Raw genomic sequence first — 20,766 nt, forward strand, 5'->3', positions numbered from 1 at the left:
CTCATACATAACGCTGTGCGTAGAGCTCACACTATAACATGACGTAAGCACAAAAGCCGAAATGTGGTTACGCACATAAAAATCCAGATGCAGGAATCTGTGCTTTCACCAACTTCCGCGTTCTTCCGCTACATAAATCCCGGCCAGCATGAAAAGTAATGCTTGTGCACGCGCGTGCTGTCCCACCCCAGCTCCTCCCAGAATTACACCTCTTTGAATATGCAAATCAATATAAATAGCCCTTAAGCTCAGCGTTCCGTGAAAAGACAATGACAAAAGCAAGAGGGAAAATGGAAGAATTTCAGCGAATACCAAGTGGAGGCAAGGAAAAACATACTATTTGTTGGTTTAAATAGTGGTATAAACAACAAAAGGAAATTGATCGACTGCCATAGTGTGTCGGAGAAACTCGAAAGCTGAAGTTCACAAAGTCGCACAGTGCCAAAATAAAAAAGCAGTTGTCAGATATCAAAGTCTCCGTGAAAAGGCGAGTCGTAGCCCACCGTCTGAGTGTCATATGAAAGCTTATTAGGGCGCAGAGAAAAAAAAGGCACACAGTGGGGAAAAAGCACGAAATGTCAACTTCAATCTCGAAATGTCCACTTTAATCATGTAGTTTATTTTGTCATTAAAGTAGAACATCATAAACTTCATCTTAAAATTGTTTAATTTACTAGTTTCTCAAATCACATCGTAGGTAAAGTAGCATGTTAAAAGCTTTGTTTTATATGTGTTCTTCAATGTGCTCTATGTGTGTGAATCACTACGTGCTTCTTAAACCGGCTCTCTTCCACCGACAGGACACAGAATCCATTACATTCGTGATATTACAGCTCTCTGAATAACTAAAAGACTGAGATGTATACCTGATATCATTTTCATGATGATAGGAGTTAAAGCACATTATTAAACATGGGTTTCACGGTGGCGCAGTGATTGTGTGCGACCTTCAATGAAATAATTTATTGCAGCAGTACTCATGGACGGCTCTAGGCTCATGGCGGCCCAGAGCAGAGAAAGAATCGGTGGCCCCTTCGCCCGCCAATGTCAATATGGTATCTTATGCACGACGGATGGCCACGTCCGTTGCGGACACTGTATAGCCACCTCGTGCTCATGACACAAGCGTTTAACTTTTGTTGAAATTTGCCACTGCATTTTTAGCTGTGTCATTATTTTCTCTTTCTGTTTTATATTCAATATATATTGACATGGCCGCCCCTGCAGTACTGCCTCTTTCAAATGTACTAACCTTCAATTCCTGTCCTTGCTTTTCTTTCTCCAAGTAACCGATCGCCACACATTCAGCTCTGTAATAGGCGTTAAGCCATCTGTAACCTTAGAGCGCCGATTCTTCAAAACGTTTAAGGAACATTGAAATATCTTTGTAGTACATGTTTAATTATTCTATCCTTCACGCCAGTCCCAGTGAAGCATACAGTGTGAGGCAGGAACAACCTTTAATTATTAACAATGTAGATCATTTAGATGAAGTTAAAGTTTTATCTGTATAATATAATAAACATATTTTGCTGCATTTCATCTTAAAAATGTTATCATTATCATATGTAAATACGTATTTTATAAAGTGGCTCAGGTTGTATTATAACTGTAGTGCAAGTTTACAGCTAGGTAATTCTACTTTTAAGTACAGATAGTTCTACAAGGAGCACTTAATTGAGTTTGTTTAGTGCTCTTGGGATGAAACTATTTCTGAACCGCAAGGTCCATACAGGAAAGGTTTGAAGCATTTGCCGTGTGAGAAGCAGTTCAAATAGGAAGCATGGCTGAAGCAGCATGTGCTTGATGCTGTATACCGATAATTCTCTTTCCAATCAGCTGCTGCTGTGATTCCCCACTCAGATACAGTGATATAAATACTCCGAGTGGTGCAGTGAGAGTAATATGGAAAAAGATGATCCGCTGTGGCAACTCCTAATGGGAGGAGCTGAAAGAAGTAAAATAAATTGCAGTGAGAGTAACAACGCTAAAGCAGCTACGGTATTTAGAATAGTTTGACCATTCTTTGGACCATTATATTGTTACTGGTTAATTACAATCAGATGCATTAAACTAATAAACAATATGCGGTTAATTACAGTGTATTTATAAAGCCGCGTAAGGAAAAGAAAGGATAACCACACATGAACAGTAGCACTGCATTGACGCTGGGTGCCACCAGTCTGCAAAACCAAGCGGAGAACTTGCGGACGACAGGGTATGAGGTACCGTGGAAATGTGTGTGGCTTTATGTCAAGTTTAGGTTTTATACATCGCGATTTGAACGTGGAAACATTCTTACACAACATTTCTATGCGTACGCACCGTTTATACATGAGGCCCCTGGAGTGCACTGAGTTTGCAGATTGTGGTTCAGTCTGCTTAATATGTAGTGCCAATAATACAGGCTACGTTTTGTTCCTTCTTTTTTACTTTAAACACTTGTTAAAGATTCATAAACTTAATTGCCTCTCTAACCTTACAATGGCTGCACTCAAAGCTTTTAATTGTTTCTTGTTTTCTTAGCCAAATCTTAATTACCTATGAGATGCAATAAACAAAAGAAGCACCAGCTCAGCAGCAGACTTGAACTCATTTACACCTATAAGTATCTAAGGTATGGAGTATGTGTTTTAATTCAAAAATAGAAACAAAATAGGAGAAAAAAGTGAAGAGCTCCAACTTGCTAATGTTTTTCAGTCCATCAAACATTCAGGGAAAGAAAAAAACATTCAAGCTTATAGTGACCAGGCAATAGAGAGCAAAATTTTAAAGCCTAGCAAATGCTTTGAACTCCAGTTTTTCTTCTTTGTTCCCAAAAACCAGATCATGAACTAAATACACAGTAGATAGCATAGATTTTTTTTATGAGTAATAGGGCCGCAAGAAGCTGTAGACTTCTATTAAGAAAACATCTGCAAGCGGTACCAGAACAAGAAGAGACTGAAAGTAATTTTGGTGGTAAGCTGCAGTGTACAGGTTACTCTTCCTAATTACTACCACATACAACATGTTCACTGCACTTCTTCACTTATCTGGTACTGTAGTGTTGCTTCAAAAATATTTGACAGGTTTTTTGTCATTATACATTAAGTTAATGTTTACAAAATCAGTAACTTTAAAATTTCTCCCATGTGTAAAAAGTCAATGTAATAATTAGCTAAGAAAAGCTGTTCCTATATCCCCAACCTTGGTCCTGGGGATCCCCTGTGGCTGCAGGTTTTTGTTCCAACCAGCTTTTGTTTTTAGGCTAATTAAGTGATGTGTTATTTCCCAAATTCTGTATTTTGGGAACAATATAGAAATTAGAAAACTAAGTTTGGTAAAAAAGAAAAAAATATTAAAATGTACCAAGCATTTATATGGGAATAATGTATTTTGTTTTCTTTTTAACAATATTTTCATCTTGATTTTCATTCTACTTTTCCAGGTGTTCTGTTTCATTAATCCATTGTTTTCCAATTAGTGGGTCTGACTCTAAAGTAGTTGCAGCCTTTCATGATTCAGTGTTGTTTGCCAGTGTGTCTGCTCTGCTCGATTTTAATTGCCATTAATAAGATACAACAAAGAGGAAAAACTGCACAGAGAAAGGACAAAATATAATTAAATCAACAAAAGAGAGTTAAGCATTTAAATCTATAGCAAAAGCAGAAATATTTATAAATGTAAAAATCACACTGATGTGCTTTTCTGAATGTAGAATAAAAGAAGAGGCAATAATACCAGCTAATTAAATGAGCTCAGTCTTATCAGGTGTTGTCACTGATTAGGCATCTGGTTGGCACAAAAACCTGCAGCCACAGTGTGCCCCCAGGACCAAGGTTGAGAAACACTGCTACATTTCATCCATTCCCACCCATTTTTAAACCTCATCTGCTTCAGGGGTCTGTCTTGACAACAGTGGACACAAGGTAGAAATTAGTTGCAGTTGGGGAACCAGTCCTTCACAAAGCACACTCACACACACACACGGTCATACTTACTTATGTTGACCAATTTAGACTCAACAGCTAACCTAATGCATAAGTGTTTAGGACGTGGAAAAAATAAAAGAGTACCTGGGGAAAATCTCTACGCAGGCTGTGACCAGGATTTGAATCCACACAGATTATTTTAGAATTTTGATTGTTATTAACATTAGCTGTAGTTTACTTTTTCATTCAATTACTAAACTATTTTTCTGTATCTTATTAGGATTAGCCAGTACTGCATTAAATACACATTAAATGTGAATAAGTGTTCTACATGAAATAATATCAATGGCAGTGCTATACTTAGTGTGTTTGTTCCATTAACTACTTATATAATTCCATACATAAAATTGAAATAAATGGTCTTGTTTTAGACAATCTGAAGTGAATTTGTTGAAAGCCCAGTAACAAATGAGATTTGATATAAGCATCAAGTAGCTGGACTCACCAATGAATGAAGTCCACTTTTGTCTGTGTATTGCACCTCCAGTTGGTTACCAGTATATGCTAGTCACTTTTACAGTTACTAAAGTGACATTTTTTACAAAGTCTAAGTTTACTCAAATAAGAATATTAACATCATTAGCACAGTTCACTAATGAAAAAATGATTACCAGTATTTCTAATTCTGGAGCAATAACTTTATATGCATTTCCTCCTGTACATCTTTCCTCTTAAACATGGAAAAAAGGTGAATTAAGTGTGAATTCTGTTGACTGTCATGGACAGTAATTATTTTATAAGCATGAATGTCACTGAGCCATATAGAGGAGGAGTGGCTGGCACTATTTTTTCACAGCTTCAGGATTTCTGTGTGTTAACTGTTGTGATGAACGGCCAGCAGCTCAACCCAGCTGGGACGCTAGATGGAGACTTCCCTGCAGCATAACGGTGCTCTGGATTCCCACAGGACACACTGGGATCTGGAGTATGGCTTCACAGCCCTGCTGGGTACCGTGGGTGCTGCCAGGAGACGCTGCAGGGAGACTGCAGAGTTTTCACTGTCCACATAGCCCAGAAGTTTTCCAAAGTCACGGGGATGGAAGCCCCAATGTACTTCAGGGCTGAAAAAAAACAAGTTCCCCATCTGACCCAGAAGTGCTGGCAAGTTACATGGACAGAAGGACTTCCCGGTCAAGGACTATATAAAGGACCGTTGGGAACCCAGTAAGCGAGCCAGAGTCGGGAGGTGTAGGACAGAGCTTGCTGGGAGGAGTGGAGGAGAGAATATTGTGATTAATTGTAGTATTATTGATTATTGCCTGTTTATTGTTGTGGAGGTGCTTTGGGCACTATAACATAAAGGAAGAAGAAAACTAAACAACTTCTTAGTCTTTTAACCTCTGTTCAGAGCGTCTGTAGGTTGGGTAAAAAAGGGGTAACAGTGCCACCTACCGTCTACTCTCTTACACTGTTAAGTTTGAACCTTTTCCTCACATATGTATAGTTTTCTTTGGGCTCAATTTCAGCCCACATCCCAGACATACTGTATGGGTCACAAACGGTCTTGTTTGTGAAAGATCAAAGATGACGCCCCAGAAACCAACTGAACACGCCCCATCATCTCTGCAAGTCCCATCGCTTCCAGCCCATAGCTTATAAAACTGACTGTCCCCATAGATATTGTTTCACTTGTGACCCACATTCTATTCAGAACAAAGCTCCAAATCACATCTATCATATTTGTGACAGTCGATACTTTATGTTTTGGCGCCCCTGTGTTGCTGTATATTTTGCTGATCCTCAATACTGGCACCCCAACTATTTTTGGTACTCTACAAGTCAGTCTGTTCCACAATATCTATGAATGTATATAGAAAGAGAGAAGGAGGATACTACCATTATATACACAGTAATACACCAGTTAGATCTGTTTCTAGAATCATGAATTTGAATTCTGTTCCAGTCACTGAATATAGCATCAGAAGTTTCTATATTCTCATTATTTGTCATTTTTCTCGAGGTACTCTGATTATACCTCCAGATTCCAAAGATGTATGTGTTAAGTTGACTGGCTGCTCTGCATTGGCCCATTATGGCAGTGTATGTGTGTGTATAAAAGAACAGGCACATCATCCACAGTTGAATTCTGCCTTGTACTTGATGCTAACCCCAAGTGAATGGACCTGCCTTTAGACAGAAATACTCCTTATAACGCATGTATAATGTTCACATGAACACAGCGATTATACACACATCTTTATGTTTTACATGGCAATTAGCTTTGTGTTACTTTCCTAGTGCTGGACTGAATTGGGAAGTTTTTGAAGCCAGGAGTATACTTTTTCACTTCAGAGTATTCATATATCATGCTGGTGCAACTTGTTGGCTCTTTAAGATTTTGGACAGCTTTTAAAGTGGCATATGGCCAAAGCAGTGCTCTGCTGATGCTGTAAACAGGGATTTCAGACGCATTCCTAGACGATCGTTGTATCAGACATGCAAAGACCAGTACTGGCAGGATATAGTTTATATCACTTGGTGATATACTGTATGAATTGCACAATAAAAAATATGTAGATTGTACTGCTTACAACAGTTTATTATGCTCAAAATTTCTGTTTTAATATTTGCAAAAAATCAGCAACACAAAATGCTAGTATTTTAATCCAATAATAAAGCCTGTCATATGTTTTTATTAACTGTGTATTATTACTATTTTAAACATGAAAAATAAATAATATTTACCTGTATTTGAATAAGCTTCTTTCCATGACCATAGATAGTAAAGAGTAACATACATACTATCTTCCCTCTAATAGGCCACTTGTACAGTATCATCAAAATGAATGTATCCTGCTTGTCTGCACCCACTCAAGGCTTAACACAAACTGCTCCAGAGTTGGTCAAGACTGAGTTCGTTTTTAATCTGTGAATTAAAATAATAACAGCGTGGGCTTGTCTAGACATATCTGTACACATTTTCACGATATGAACAAATTCAGAAATATAAAAGGGGTTCATGTTTAAGAATGCTCAATTGTGCAAATGTAGTGCGAGTTATGAAATTAAGTAATTTGCTACTTCAGGTGACAGCTTTGCTACTTTTTAACCAACAGTGTAGATGGTACTCTGAACTGGTAATGCTGCCCGGTATATCAGAATGTTTTCATAAATGCTACCACAATGCCACTCTGTTGACACCAATATTGCCCATGCATAATATGCATCCTCATTTGTTAAATGCCTGTTCTGAGTAATCATCATAATGGAGAGTTCAGGGCAGTGGAAAAAAAAAACATTTTCACAATTAAACCAGCGTTTCTCAACCTTTAAGTATTTGCGACCTGAGTTTTCATAACAGTTTTAATCACGCCCCCCCTAACATTTTTTTGAAATGTAGATGGATATTTTATTATACTTACTTAACTTTTATCAACATTTATCTAACTCTATATTTATTTTTCTCTTATCAGAATGTAGTTTAAGTTAATTTGTTTTGGTTTCAACAGATGTTTTTTCATATTTTTGATTCTTGTTTTCTTTTTTTCGCATCTTTGCGCCCCCCTTTTTGTTATTTCACTGCCCCCTAGGGGGGCCCGCCCCACAGGTTGAGAAGCACTGAATTAAACACATATCAACTTAGAAGCCAGTCATCATCATCTATAAATACCTGCACTCTTCTAATTCTTCCATTTGGGATGACTTCTAACAACACTAAAGCAGCTATGGTGGTTGGAATAGTTTGTCCATTCTGTGCACCACTATATTGTTACAGAATTATTACAATCAAGTGAATTAAATTTGTAAACAATATGCAATTAATTTCAGTGTATTTGATAAATCCTGCATCATGGATGTGAATATGAAAAACAAAGGTAATCCACACAGAAACAGTAGCACAGCTTTGATGTCAGGTGCCACTTGTTTGCAAAACCAAGCAGAAAGGTGTGTATGCAAGGTGTGAGGCTGCTGTGAAAATGTGTGTGGCTTTACGCCAAGTTTAATTTTTATACATCTCAATGTGAGCGTGGAAACAGGCGTATGCAACATTTTTTGTGTATGCACCAATTATACACGAGGCTCCTGGTGTGACAGACTATTTTCCTAAAGAATGGTTGCTCTTCAATTGTTCTTTGTGGATTGAAAGTGGACAGGTGGCCACCAATGTCTGACGTTCCACCATATGTCACTAAAAAATATTTTTGCAATGAGCACACAAAGCTTTAATTGCATCATTAAATATTAGTTTGAGAAAAGGGAATGCGTAGTGCTGCCCCTGATTAAAAACACATTTTCTCTATGGCATTGTTGGTTTGTTTGATTCACTACATTGGTTAGAATAATTGTCTACATTTTTTTTTCCTGGCAGATGGAAATGCCTTAAAGCTACATCTAAACCGTCTAGGTGTGTAAATGACAGGTTGTGGCTGACAGCTGCATGAAGCATAGAGGGTATTGCTTTTCTTTCGCGTGATTGATGGTTTGACGTCTGTGCCAGCTGAGCTATGGTTTCTGCACAATAAAAGTATTTTTTGATGGATAGCATTTTAATCCTGGGATATATTATTATGTTTCAGTTACTTATTGGGATGCCTCAAAAACATCATCTTAAACTAAGATGTCTGGTCACTCTACTTCTTCTTCTTCTTTCAGCTGCTCCCGTTAGGGGTTGCCACAGCCAAACATCTTGTTCCATATCTTTCTGTCTTCTGCATCTTGTTCTGTTACACCCATCACCTGCATGTCCTCACTCACCACATCCATAAACCTTTGCTTAGGCCTTCTTCTTTTCCTTTTTCCTCTTCCTCTATCTTTAACATCCTTTTCCCAATATACCCAGCATCTCTCCTCTGCACATGTCCAAACCAATGCAATTCCACCTCTCTGACTTTGTCTCCTAACCGACCAACTTGAGCTTACCCTCTAATGTACTCATTTCTAATCCTGTCCATCCTTGTCACACCCAATGCAAATCTTAGCATCTTTAACTCTGCTAACTCCAGTTCTGTCTCCTGCTGGTCAGTGCCACCGTATCCAACACATATAACATAGCTGGTCTCACTACCGTCCTGTAGATCTTCCCTTTCACTCTTGCTGATAACCGTCTGTCACAAATTACTCCTGACACTCTTCTCCACCCATTCCACCCTGCCTGCACGCTCTTTTTCACCTCTCTTCCACAATTTCTGTTACTCTGTACTGTTGACCCCAAGTATTTAAAGTCATCCACCTTCGCCAACTCTACTCCCTGCATCCTCACCATTCCACTAACCTCCCTCTCATTTACACACATGTATTCTGTTTTGATCCTATGACTTTCATTCCTTTCTTCTGTAGAGCATATCTTCACCTCTCCAGTGTCTCCTCAACCTGCTCCCTGCTCTTGCTACAGATCACAATGTCATCAGGAAACATCATAGTCTATGGGGACTCCTGTCCAGGTCCACAAAGACGCAATACAACTCCTTCTGGCCTTCTCTAAACTTCTCCATCAACATCCTCAGAGCAAACATCTCTTTCTTGGCATAAAACCATACTGATGCTTACTAATCATCACCTCACTTCTTAACCTTCCACTACTCTTTCCCATAACTTCATGCTACGGCTCATGACTATAATATCATTAGTGGTGCTTCCCATTAGGTCATGTGGCACTGGAAGCGCTAAGCCTGTGCTTCTGTGTTTCTGACAATTTTACTTGTATTCCACTGAGTTGTGGTCAAGTCTACCCACTATGCCACTGTGTGCCAACAAAGATACTGATTATTCCATGGGTTCTTGAAAACACTACCCACTATGCAACTGTATTGTAGTACTCCCTATCTACTGTATCACTTGGTTGTCATACCCACCATGCCTCAGCTTTCCCTGCAGGCTTACCAGCATGTCACTGTACTGTTGGCAATGTCCCCTATTATTGTGGAGTGTTAGTATATAACAAATTCCTTATGTGTCACATTTTTAATCGAGTCAGCACACTATTTGTGAAAGCTGTATTTTCCTATATTTTTAGATGTGATCAGTGAAGGCTTTAGAGCACAGTTGAATCAGTTCCAATAGGAAAATGTTAAAAACAAAACATATTATTTAAAAGAAAGATATTATTAGGATATTAAGAATTACCCACTTAATATTTGCATGCAGATAGGGTAAAATGTTGAAGCTGTGCAGAATTCAGCCTCCAAATGTTTACCTTTAAAATAGTAACATTTTTTGATTTTTGGGGCTATGCTGCATTTTATGAGAAGTAAATCCATAATTCTTGACCATACCAAACAGGAGCTCAGTTGCCTGACCTGCTCTACCCTGTTGTTAATTATATTTTTTTTCAGTGGGCAGATTGCCCTTTCTGAAATTCATTAGAATGAGCTGCACTTTACAAAAGGACTGTATTCTGTAAAGTGAGTTAGTGACTGAAAGCCAAATAAATTGCAACATGAGGCCAAATCATGCTAAATGGTTCCTTGTTTATTGGCCTTTAACATGAGCGCGACTAGTGTTACAAACAAAAGTTGGAAAAGGACACACAAAAACTTTAATAAACCCATTAGGCGTATATCTGTATTGAATCAGCATATTATCTTGGGTCACTATGACTTTTCCCTCTACTTGCCCTTAACTTGCTTTTAAATTTTTTTCTCCTAAGTAGTGGTATTTAATTACTGCTGCTCACAGCAATGCTTCACTGCAGAGCATACTTGTAAGTAATTACTTACACTGGACAGCTTAAATGCAACTTCTGAGTGTGAGAATACTTTATCACTTTAAAAAGTATGAGTGACTATTAAGTGATGGTTAAGGAAGTTTTTAAAAAGTATGTTAACTGTCTCTAATGAACCATAGTGTAGGATGAATCTTAAGGACATGTAATGAATACTTGTGCTAAACTTGATCATATTGCTTCAAAATTATTATTTTTTTGTACTTTTTAAAGTGCCTCATGATGACGCGCTCTATGAAAAGATTATTTAACCCATCTCTAGGAAAAACTATTACCTACTTATGTTCAAAAGTTGAAACAAAGGAGGGAATAAGCATAGAATTCAATCACAGAACCTACTGTATTTTGTCAATATACTGTATATATGTTTTACGAGGTCAAGTGAGGAATTAGATTGAGCAGTTGGGGTGTCTAACAATTTGAAACAAAAGCAAAATGAACTTAACAGGCTCACAAAGGTGTTAACAAACAAGGCAAGCAGTAGAATTTTATTGCCCTCTAACGTTTCTGGGTTATGTCTAGTCTGGAGTTGCTACTGACAGTCAGGCTCTCAGCCCCAAATGAGACACCACCTTCTGGTGAAGTCTCCTTTTTCTATTGGCCAGAGCAGAAGGTACAGGGCTTCTCTGGCTTTACTGGTCCCATGGGGAGGTTTCTCTGTGCTTTGAGGAAATGTTAGCAATAGTGCCCCCTCTTGTCCCATTTTGGTACCACATACCTTAGGTGAGCCGGGAAGCTGATCCTGTGGTGCACATACTGTACATGGCAATATATTTTGTGAATGTTTTTTGTGTTAATTTTTGTAAGTTCTCGTTTGGTAAATTATTTTTCCTATTATTTATTTATTTATAAAAAAGTAGTGGGCAAGCATGTGTGGTAAGGTGATAAGATGATTGCATCATGCAGTACTTTGGTCATAGTGACTTTTTCATACAAGACTTTTTTATTCCATTATGAAATAATAACACAAAAAAGAAAGATAAGTATGAACCATAATAGTTAAATACTGTACATATCAAGTGCCTACTTAATATACTGCCTTAAAAAATGTAAGAAATACAGTATTTTAATTCTAAAAGTTTAAAATGTCTCAAAACTACAGTTTTCACTGTTTTGCCACAGTGTTAGCATCCAAGCATCAAAACAACACTTGTGCCATACATGTCAGTAACTGATATCATAGACCACAGAATTGAAGAGCATTTTGCAATTTTTTTCAAATTTATATAAGCTTATTAAGATGTCAGTCACAGGCACAATGTCTATTAAATGGCTGTTAAGTTTGCACCACACATATTTAGTTAGAAAGGGCTGGTGCCTTTTCACTTGCAGGAGTTTTTAAAGCTGCCATGATATTTATGTGTGAAAAATAGGCAGGACAGTCAAGTTTAATTTTGAATTTGATTTAACCATTGCAAAACTCAATAAAAGTATATATTTTGATCAAATATATACTGTATATTCATATATGTATATACAGTGCATCCAGAAAGTATTCACAGCGCATCGCTTTTTTCACATTTTGTTATGTTACAGCCTTATTCCAAAATGGATTCAATTCATTTTTTCCTCAGAATTCTACACACAACACCCCATAATGACAACGTGAAAAAAGTTTACTTGAGGTTTTTGCAAATTTATTAAAAATAAAAAAATTGAGAAAGCACATGTACATAAGTATTCACAGCCTTTGCCATGAAGCTCAAAATTGAGCTCAGGTGCATCCTGTTTTCTTTGATCATCCTTGAGATGTTTCTGTAGCTTAATTGGAATCCACCTGTGGTAAATTCAGTTGATTGGACATGATTTGGAAAGGCACACACCTGTCTATATAAGGTCCCACAGTTGACAGTTCATGTTGGAGCACAAACCAAGCATTAAGCCAAAGGAATTGTCTGTAGACCTCCGAGACAGGATGGTCTCGAGGCACAAATCTGGGGAAGGTTACAGAAAAATTTTTGCTGCTTTGAAAGTCCCAATGAGCACAGTGGCCTCCATCATCTGTAAGTGGAAGAAGTTCGAAACCACCAGGGGCCTCATGTATAACGCCGTGCGTAGAACTTGCACTATAACATGGCGTAAGCACAAAAGCTGAAATGTGCTTACGCACAGAAAAATCCAGATGCAGGAATCTGTGCGTACTCCAACTTCCACGTTCTTCCGCTACATAAATCCCGACCAGCGTGAAAACTAACGCTCGTGCACGCGCTTTATGTAACGCCCCAAATCCTCACAGAATTACGCCTATTTGAATATGCAAATCAATATAAATCGCCCTTAAGCGCAGCCTTCTGTGAAAAGACAATGGGAAAAGCACGGGGAAAATATAAGAATTTCAGCGAATACCAAGTGGAGGCAAAGGAAAAACATACTATTTGTTCAAATAAACCGTGGTATAATCAACAAAAGGAAGTTGATCGAGTGACATAGCGTGTTGGAGAAACTTGAAAGCTCACATTCACAAATCGCACAGTGCCGGAAATAAAAAGAAGTCACATATCAAAGTCGCGTGAAAAGCCGAGTTGTAAGCCCACTGTCTGAGTGTCATATGAAAGCTTATTAGGGTACAGAGAAAAAGGCACACAGTGAGGAAAAAGCACGAAATGTCAACTTCAATCTCGACATTTCCACTTTAATCACGTAGTTTATTTTGTCATTAAAGTAGAACATCATAAACTTCATCTTAAAATCGTTTAATTAACCAGTTTCTCAAATCACATCGTAATTAAAGTAGCACGTTAAATGCTTTGTTTTGTATTTGATCTTCTATGTGCTCTATGTGTGTGAATCACTACTTGCTTTTTAAACCGGCTCTCTTCCTCCAACTGGACACAGAATCAATTACATTCGTAATATTACAGTTCTCTGAATAACTAAAATACTGAGATGTATACGTGATATCATTTTCATGATGATAGGAGTTAAAGCACGTTATTAAACATGTGTTTCACTTGATGAAATAATTTATTGCAGCAGTACAATCAGGGGCGGCTCTAGGCTTGTGGTGGCACTGGGCAGAGGAAGAATCGGTGGCTCCTTCGCCCGCCCGTCAGTAAGGTAGCTTATGCACAGTGGATGGCTGCATAGCTGCCTCGTGCTCATGACACAAGCATTTAACTTTTGCGAAATTTGTCGCTGTGTTTTTAGCTGTGTTGTTATTTTGTCTTTCTGTTTTATATTCAATATATATTGGCGTAGCCATCACTGCAGTCAGTGCTTTTCTTTCCCCAAGTAACCGATCGCCATACAATCAGCTCTGTAATAGACGTTAAGCCATCTGTAAGCTTAGCGCCGATTCTTCAAAACGTTTAAAGAACATTGAAATGTCTTCGTAGTACATGTTTAATTATTCTATCCTTAACAACACTCCCAGTGAAGAATATAGATTATTTAAATGAAGTTAAAGTTTTATCTGTATAATTTAATAAACATATTTTGCTGAATTTCACCTTATAAATGATATCGTTTCTGTTTCTGAACCGCGAGGTCCGTACAGGAAAGGCTTTAAAACATTTTGCAGTGGCTGAGACAGCGTGTCCTTGAAGCTGTATACCGATAATTCCCTTTCCGATCAGCTGCTGCTGTGATTCACACTCAGATACAGTGATATAAATACTCTGAGTGGTGCAGTGAGAGAAATATTGAAAAAGATGATCCGTTGTGCCAACTCCTAACAAGAGGAGCTGAAAGAAGAAGAAGAAGAAGTTAGAGTAACAACGCTAAAGCAGTTATGGTATTTGGAATACTATGGCTGTTCCCTCTACCATTATATTGTTACAAGTTAATTACAATCAGATGCATTACACTAATAAACAATATGCGGTTAGTTTCGGTGTATTTATAAAGCCGTGTCAGGAAAATAAGGTGTAACCACACAGGAACAGTAGCACTGCTTTGACGCTGGGTGCCGCCAGTCTGCAAAACCGAGCGGAGAACTTGCGTACGACAAGGTATGAGGTACCGTGGAAAAGTGCGTGGATTTACGCCAAGTTTAGGTTTTATACATCGCGATTTGAACATGAAAAAGTTCTTACGCAACATTTCTGTGCGTACGCACCGTTTATACATGAGGCCCCAGAACTCTTCCTAAAGCTGGCTAGCCATCTAAACTGAGCGATCGGGGGAGAAGGGCCTTAGTCAGGGAGGTGACCAAAAACCCAATGGTCACTCTGTCAGAGCTCCAGAGGTCCTCTGTGGAGAGAGGAGAACCTTCCAGAAGGACAACCATCTCTGCAGCAATCCACCAATCAGGCCTGTATGGTAGAGTTGCCAGAGGGAAGCCACTCCTTAGTAAAAGGCACATGGCAGCCCACTTGGAGTTTGCCAAAAGGCACCTGAAGGACTCTCAGACCATGAGAAACAAAGTTCTCTGGTCTGATGAGACAAAGATTGAACTCTTTGGTGTGAATGTCAGGCGTCACATTTGGAGGAAACCAGGTACCGCTCATCACCAGGCTAATACCATCCCTACAGTGAAGCATGATGGTGACAGCATCATGCTGTGGGGATGTTTTTCAGTGAAAATAACTGGGAGACTTTTTAGGATAAAGGGAAAGATGACTGCAGCAATGTACTGAGACATCCTGGATGAAAACCTGCTCCAGAGCGCTCTTGACCTCAGACTGGGGCGACGGTTCATCTTTCAGCAGGACAATGACCCTAAGCACACAGCCAAGATATCAAAGGAGTGGCTTCAGGACAACTCTGTGAATGTCCTTGAGTGGCCCAGCCAGAGCCCAGACTTGAATCCAACTGAACATCTCTGGAGAGATCTTAAAATGGCTGTGCACCGACGCTTCCCACCCAACCTGATGGAGCTTGAGAGGTGCTGCAAAGAGGAATGGGAGAAACTGGCCAAGGATAGGTGTGCCAAGCTTGTGGCATCATATTCAAAAAGACTTGAGGCTGTAATTGCTGCCAAAGGTGCATCAACAAAGTATTGAGCAAAGGCTGTGAATACTTATGTACATGTGATTTCTCAGTTTTTTTATTTTTAATAAATTTGCAAAAACCTCAAGTAAACTTTTTCATGTTGTCATTATGGGGTGTATGTAGAATTCTGAGGAAAAAAATGAATTGAATCCATTTTGGAATAAGGCTGTAACATAACAAAATGTGGAAAAAGTGATGCGCTGTGAATACTTTCCGGATGCACTGTATATTGTGGAAAGAGAATGCAGATATAGACTCAGTGTTTGGTTACCCCCGACGGCTTACCCATTTATTTTAGAACTTAAATGAAAAGAAAAAGTGCAAAACATAAATGTTCAGCTATCGCCGTTCTAAAGTCAAAATGCTCACACAGTATTAAGGAGTTTCATCTCCTGGCATGGTCCTCAAGTGATAGCCACTTCTTCTTTAATGTTGCTGGAATATATGGGAGCTCCCCCAGAAGGGGCAAGGTGAGGTTAGGCATCTACTGTGTTGGGTGCCCCTAGACTGTGGGAACAAATAAGAGCAGTTAGTGTCCCTTCTGTCCAAGGGGTGGAATTACTCAATGTAACAGAACCCCGAAGGTGTCTCTTAAGCACACGTGCTTGACAATATATATCTGTTTTTAATGTCTATTTTGTGTGTTTTACTGATTTTAAGCTAACCTTTAATTTTTTTTAAGTTTTTCCAATAATTATTTTTCCCATTGTTCTCAAGGTGTGCAGTATCATGGAAGCTTGTTATTATGAACCATGTATCGCAATACGTGTTGTATGTAAGTTAAGTGTATTGACTCATACCTAGTACATACATGAATTTGGAGTGGGAAGAGTGGCAGAAAGCTGCCCAGGCATCATTATGTTATGTGCCGACCCTGCTATTGCTTCACATCTTCAAAGTCTTTATGGCGTTAACACACTTTTCCACTTGTTTATAGATCACTCTGGATTTTCTATCTATGAGTGAGTGTGGGTAGAAGTGTGTTTTTGCTTGAGACTGACAAATGCCACATCCAAGGTTTGTTGTTGACTTTGTACCTGGTATTGCCAGAACCCTAAATTGGATTAAGTAAGTGACATTACAGAATGATTTCATTCAACATTTTTTCCAGTTAATTTGAATATTTAAGATATTAATCATTCAGGTACAAACTCATTGAAACCCTTGTATATAACATTTCTTTTGTGCTTTATTTGTTGGATCTTATGCAGTAGTTATAACTAAATTTAACAAAATCAAGTATCTGTGTGTGTTTGTTTGTCCTTGCAGGCTGTTGGCTTGTGACAGATACACTTCTCTCCACTAGGTGCAGGTGAGCCACCCTCTGGAAGAGGTATTAGTGAGGACATGAGGGGGTATTTAGTGTGGTCAGCGTGTGGATCCCATTGCCAGTGCAGTGACAGGGACACTGTGCTGTAAAAATTGGCATGTTCCTTTGCATAAAACATAAAACTGAAGTCCTGACTCTCTGTGGTCATGAAAGATCCCTGGGCATCTTTTTTAAAGAGTAGGGTGTTTCCAGATGTCCTGTCTAAATTGCCCATCACAGCCTGGTTATTCCAACCACATAATCATCCCCTGACCCTTATTGGTTACTAATCTCTCTCACCCCTTCACCACCTAATGATTAATATGTGGTAAGAGTACTGGCGCAAAATGGCTGCTGTCGTATCAACTAGGTGATGCTGCACATTGGAAGCAGTTGTAATGCACACCCCCCATCCCAATCTGTGTAAAGCCCCTTGAGTGTCTTAAAAAGTGCTATATAAATGCAATGTCTTCATCTAATGAGGGAGGTGAGCCTTGTGGACTGTCATCACTTCACTAACCATTCAGTCCACTAATGGTGGAGATCAATGCTTCATCTGTTAACAAAAGGGTCCTACTCCAAACAGACATAAGAAATTGAACTAAAACAAAACCATGTTTTTCTCCCAAAGTCTAAAGACGTTATGGTATTTAATTTCACAAACCTAAAATTGCCTCATCTAAGTGTGATTGTGTATGAGTCAGACCTGCAATGTCTTTTTACCCTAAAGATTGCCAGGAGAGGCTTTGGGCCTCTGCAACCCTGATTTGGATCGAAAGCGTTTGAGTGTGTTATTATCCCTAAATATATGTGTACTGTATATATTTATTGTTTTTTAGACAGAAAACCTAATAGACGTCCTTTTATTTCACAAAGTTGAAACTACTATTAGCTGCAATAATTATGTCAAATTCCTTACTATAACCACACACTCCTTAACCTTAAAACCTGAATTTTTACCAACAGTTATTCTGGGATTTAAATTCATCCCCGAGTTAGTAACTGCAATTTATGTTTGTTCTGCTTGCAGAAAAAAGTCAGGGACACTTTAGAACACAAGATAAGATCAGCTGCAAATCTAGAGGAGCTACTACAAACCATTCATTATGAAGACTGGAAATTGTGGAAGTGCAGATTGAAACTCAAAGCTCTGGTAGACAGCCAAGACACACCACCTTCCACTTCCTCGTCCTCTTCTTCTCACAGATCTACACGATATGCAGCTGCTGCCTACGATCTGGAAATCCTGAAAGGTATGAATACAGAAATGTTGACCCCAAGTTACTAGGTAATTTTAAAATGAGTTTCTGAAAAATATTCTATTAACATTACAACCACATATGGAAATGTATTTTTTGTGGATATTTACTTAAAGTTGTTGCTTATCTCTTTGAAATTGGGAATATTTATTAAGAAATGATTAATCTCAAAAGTCCTGCTTTACATTGTGGTTGTTATAGACAATAGGTGTCATTTCACAAAACAACAAACAGGGATGACATACAGTATTAGCAATCATCATCACACTCTTCAGTGTCAACAAGATAGTGAAAATTGGCTAACTCCTATGTGGAGATGCTATTTATCCCTATTCTCTCAAAGTCACTGCCCCGTTTACAAACCCTCTCAAGGCTTGTCAAAACTTATACCGTGCCAAATGGGCTGCTTCCATTCAAGTCTCTTGGTTCACCTAGCCTTGCTCTCTACCCTGCCTAGTTTAACTGACAGCTTCCTCTCCAGTGCATTTGAAGAGCTGCCTGCAGGCTGCTATACAGTACAATTTTTTGGCTGCAGTTTTCTTTTTATCAATCAATCAATCAATCAAGCAATCAATCAACCAATCAATCAATCAATCAATCATCTTTATATAAAGTGCATAATCACCATGTAGCATGGTCCAAATACTCAATACAAATAAGAAGAAAACATGGGACAAAATATACAACAGATAAAAGGAACACAATTTTAAATGATACAAAAACAACAATATTGATTTAGCTAAAACAATATTAAACATATCATGTTAATGAATAAAAAACAAGCAATAAAAATAAAATGTGTATTTAGGAAAATATTTCAAACATGATAAACCTAACTCAGTTTTAAGGCAGATTATAATGAAAGGAGTAAAAGTTATTTTTTAATTTAAAAATACCAACTAAATGTTCTTCTCTAACACATAATGGAAGACCACACCAAATGTAATGCATGTGATAGACAAATGTTTTGTGATCAATTGATTATTTTCTTAAATCTGGGAAGGACCAATAGACCAGCATTAAGAGAGCAAAGAAGACGTACTTGAGTATATGGTGTAATTAGTTCAGCTAAATAAGGTGGAGCAAGTCAAAGCAAGGCCTTATACATTAAAAGAAGAACTTTATAATCATCTCTAACTTGTACTGGTAACCAATGAAGAGAAGCTAAAATGGATATCATATACTCATTTTCTTTTGTTTTGTCAAGATTCTAGCTGCAGCATTCTGAACAAGCTGAAGACTTTTAGTAGCACAACTAGGAAGGCCAATGAATAAGGCATTATAATAATCAAGTCAACAAATGCATGTTTTAATTAATATTCCTATGCCACAGAAAGATATATCAGATTTTTTCAGTATAACATTTCTATATGTAATCTTCATTTGGATCTTGATCTTTGTTTGTCCGCGAATGAATTAGAAGAAGAAGCACTAGATGGCAGTAGAGAGACAGCTAAAACATAGGTATTGCATTAAGAATCTCCTCCAGGCTTATACTACTGAAGACTGTAGTACTCCAGTCATACCTCAAAACACAGACATTCAAACTAACCAATTATTTTGCTTTAAATTAACTAAAGAGATCTTAATTTAGATCTTGATCTTTGTTTGTCCACGAATTCCATGCACGCGTAGACCACCTTCCAGTTTAGTACGTTGTTGTTACTCACGGATGTCAACAATGTGCCGGAATAACGAAAGGAGTGGTGGACAGTGTTATGCTGGTTAGCTCCTGAGGCCTGGTTAGAGAATGAGATTGCCGAAGATAAAAGGTACGTGCCTACGTAACATATGATTGAAAGAAAGACAGTGGGTAAAATGAATGACAACATAACAGCATGTTTCGGAAATTATTATTGTTACGTTGTAGCCGTCGAGTGCTGCGCGTCTCACAGTTGTACCGTGGCTTGCTCACATATCAGTGAAGTGATCCCTATTTATGCTTTAAAGAGCCTGGATACCTATGTGTCCCCCTTTTATAACCATTGCTCCGTGTATATTGCCTTACTCTTTGGATTGCCACAAAGCAACCTGCGAGATTGGAGAAAGGTTGAGAAGACATCGTGAGAGGAAATGATAGCGTCGTGAAAACAAGATGGACTGTGAACGGACAGAAGCAGAAATGCTCCCACACCACCACATAATTACTATTCGGACAGTGATTCCAAGTAGGCCATTCCTATCAAATCAATATCCAAGGGTTTTCTTTTGTAATTTTGTTTCCCTTATAAAAAATCATAATGCTGTGTGACAAAGGGCCCAGTTCACGACTGGCAGCTGCATTTAAACAGAGAGCCCTTCACAGACAACTTTAACACGTGCAACGTAGTTGGGCGCACATGGCTAGTAACATATAATAACATATATTGTAATATATAATGTGAAAAAATGCTGTCTTGATAATAACCTTAATATGAGACAGAAATGTTAGACAAATATTAAAAAAACACTCCAAGATTTCTGTTTGTTGAGCTTCCAGAAATACTACGGCCATCAATATTAACACTCACGTTTTCACAAAAGTGTCCATATCTGGCTGGTCTAAAAACCAATAGTTCTGTTTTAGTAGTTTGAAGTCCAGGACATGCACAGCCACTCTAACCAGACACACACAGGCAGGGCACAAGTTTC

At 38.3% G+C, this 20,766-nt stretch overlaps 1 protein-coding gene across 1 annotated transcript in view; it reads left to right on the forward strand.

Moving 5' to 3' along the window:
* vegfd (vascular endothelial growth factor D) overlaps positions 1-20,766 on the forward strand; it is a 73,334-nt gene that overhangs the window by 26,294 nt on the left and 26,274 nt on the right. The window contains exon 2 of the mRNA XM_039745055.1: positions 17,907-18,129. Within this exon, the coding sequence (XP_039600989.1) occupies positions 17,907-18,129 (223 nt within the window). The remainder of the gene's footprint in view (positions 1-17,906; positions 18,130-20,766) is intronic.

The sequence above is a fragment of the Polypterus senegalus genome, chromosome 2, assembly GCF_016835505.1.
Source record: "Polypterus senegalus isolate Bchr_013 chromosome 2, ASM1683550v1, whole genome shotgun sequence".
NCBI classification, from domain to species: domain Eukaryota; kingdom Metazoa; phylum Chordata; class Cladistia; order Polypteriformes; family Polypteridae; genus Polypterus; species Polypterus senegalus.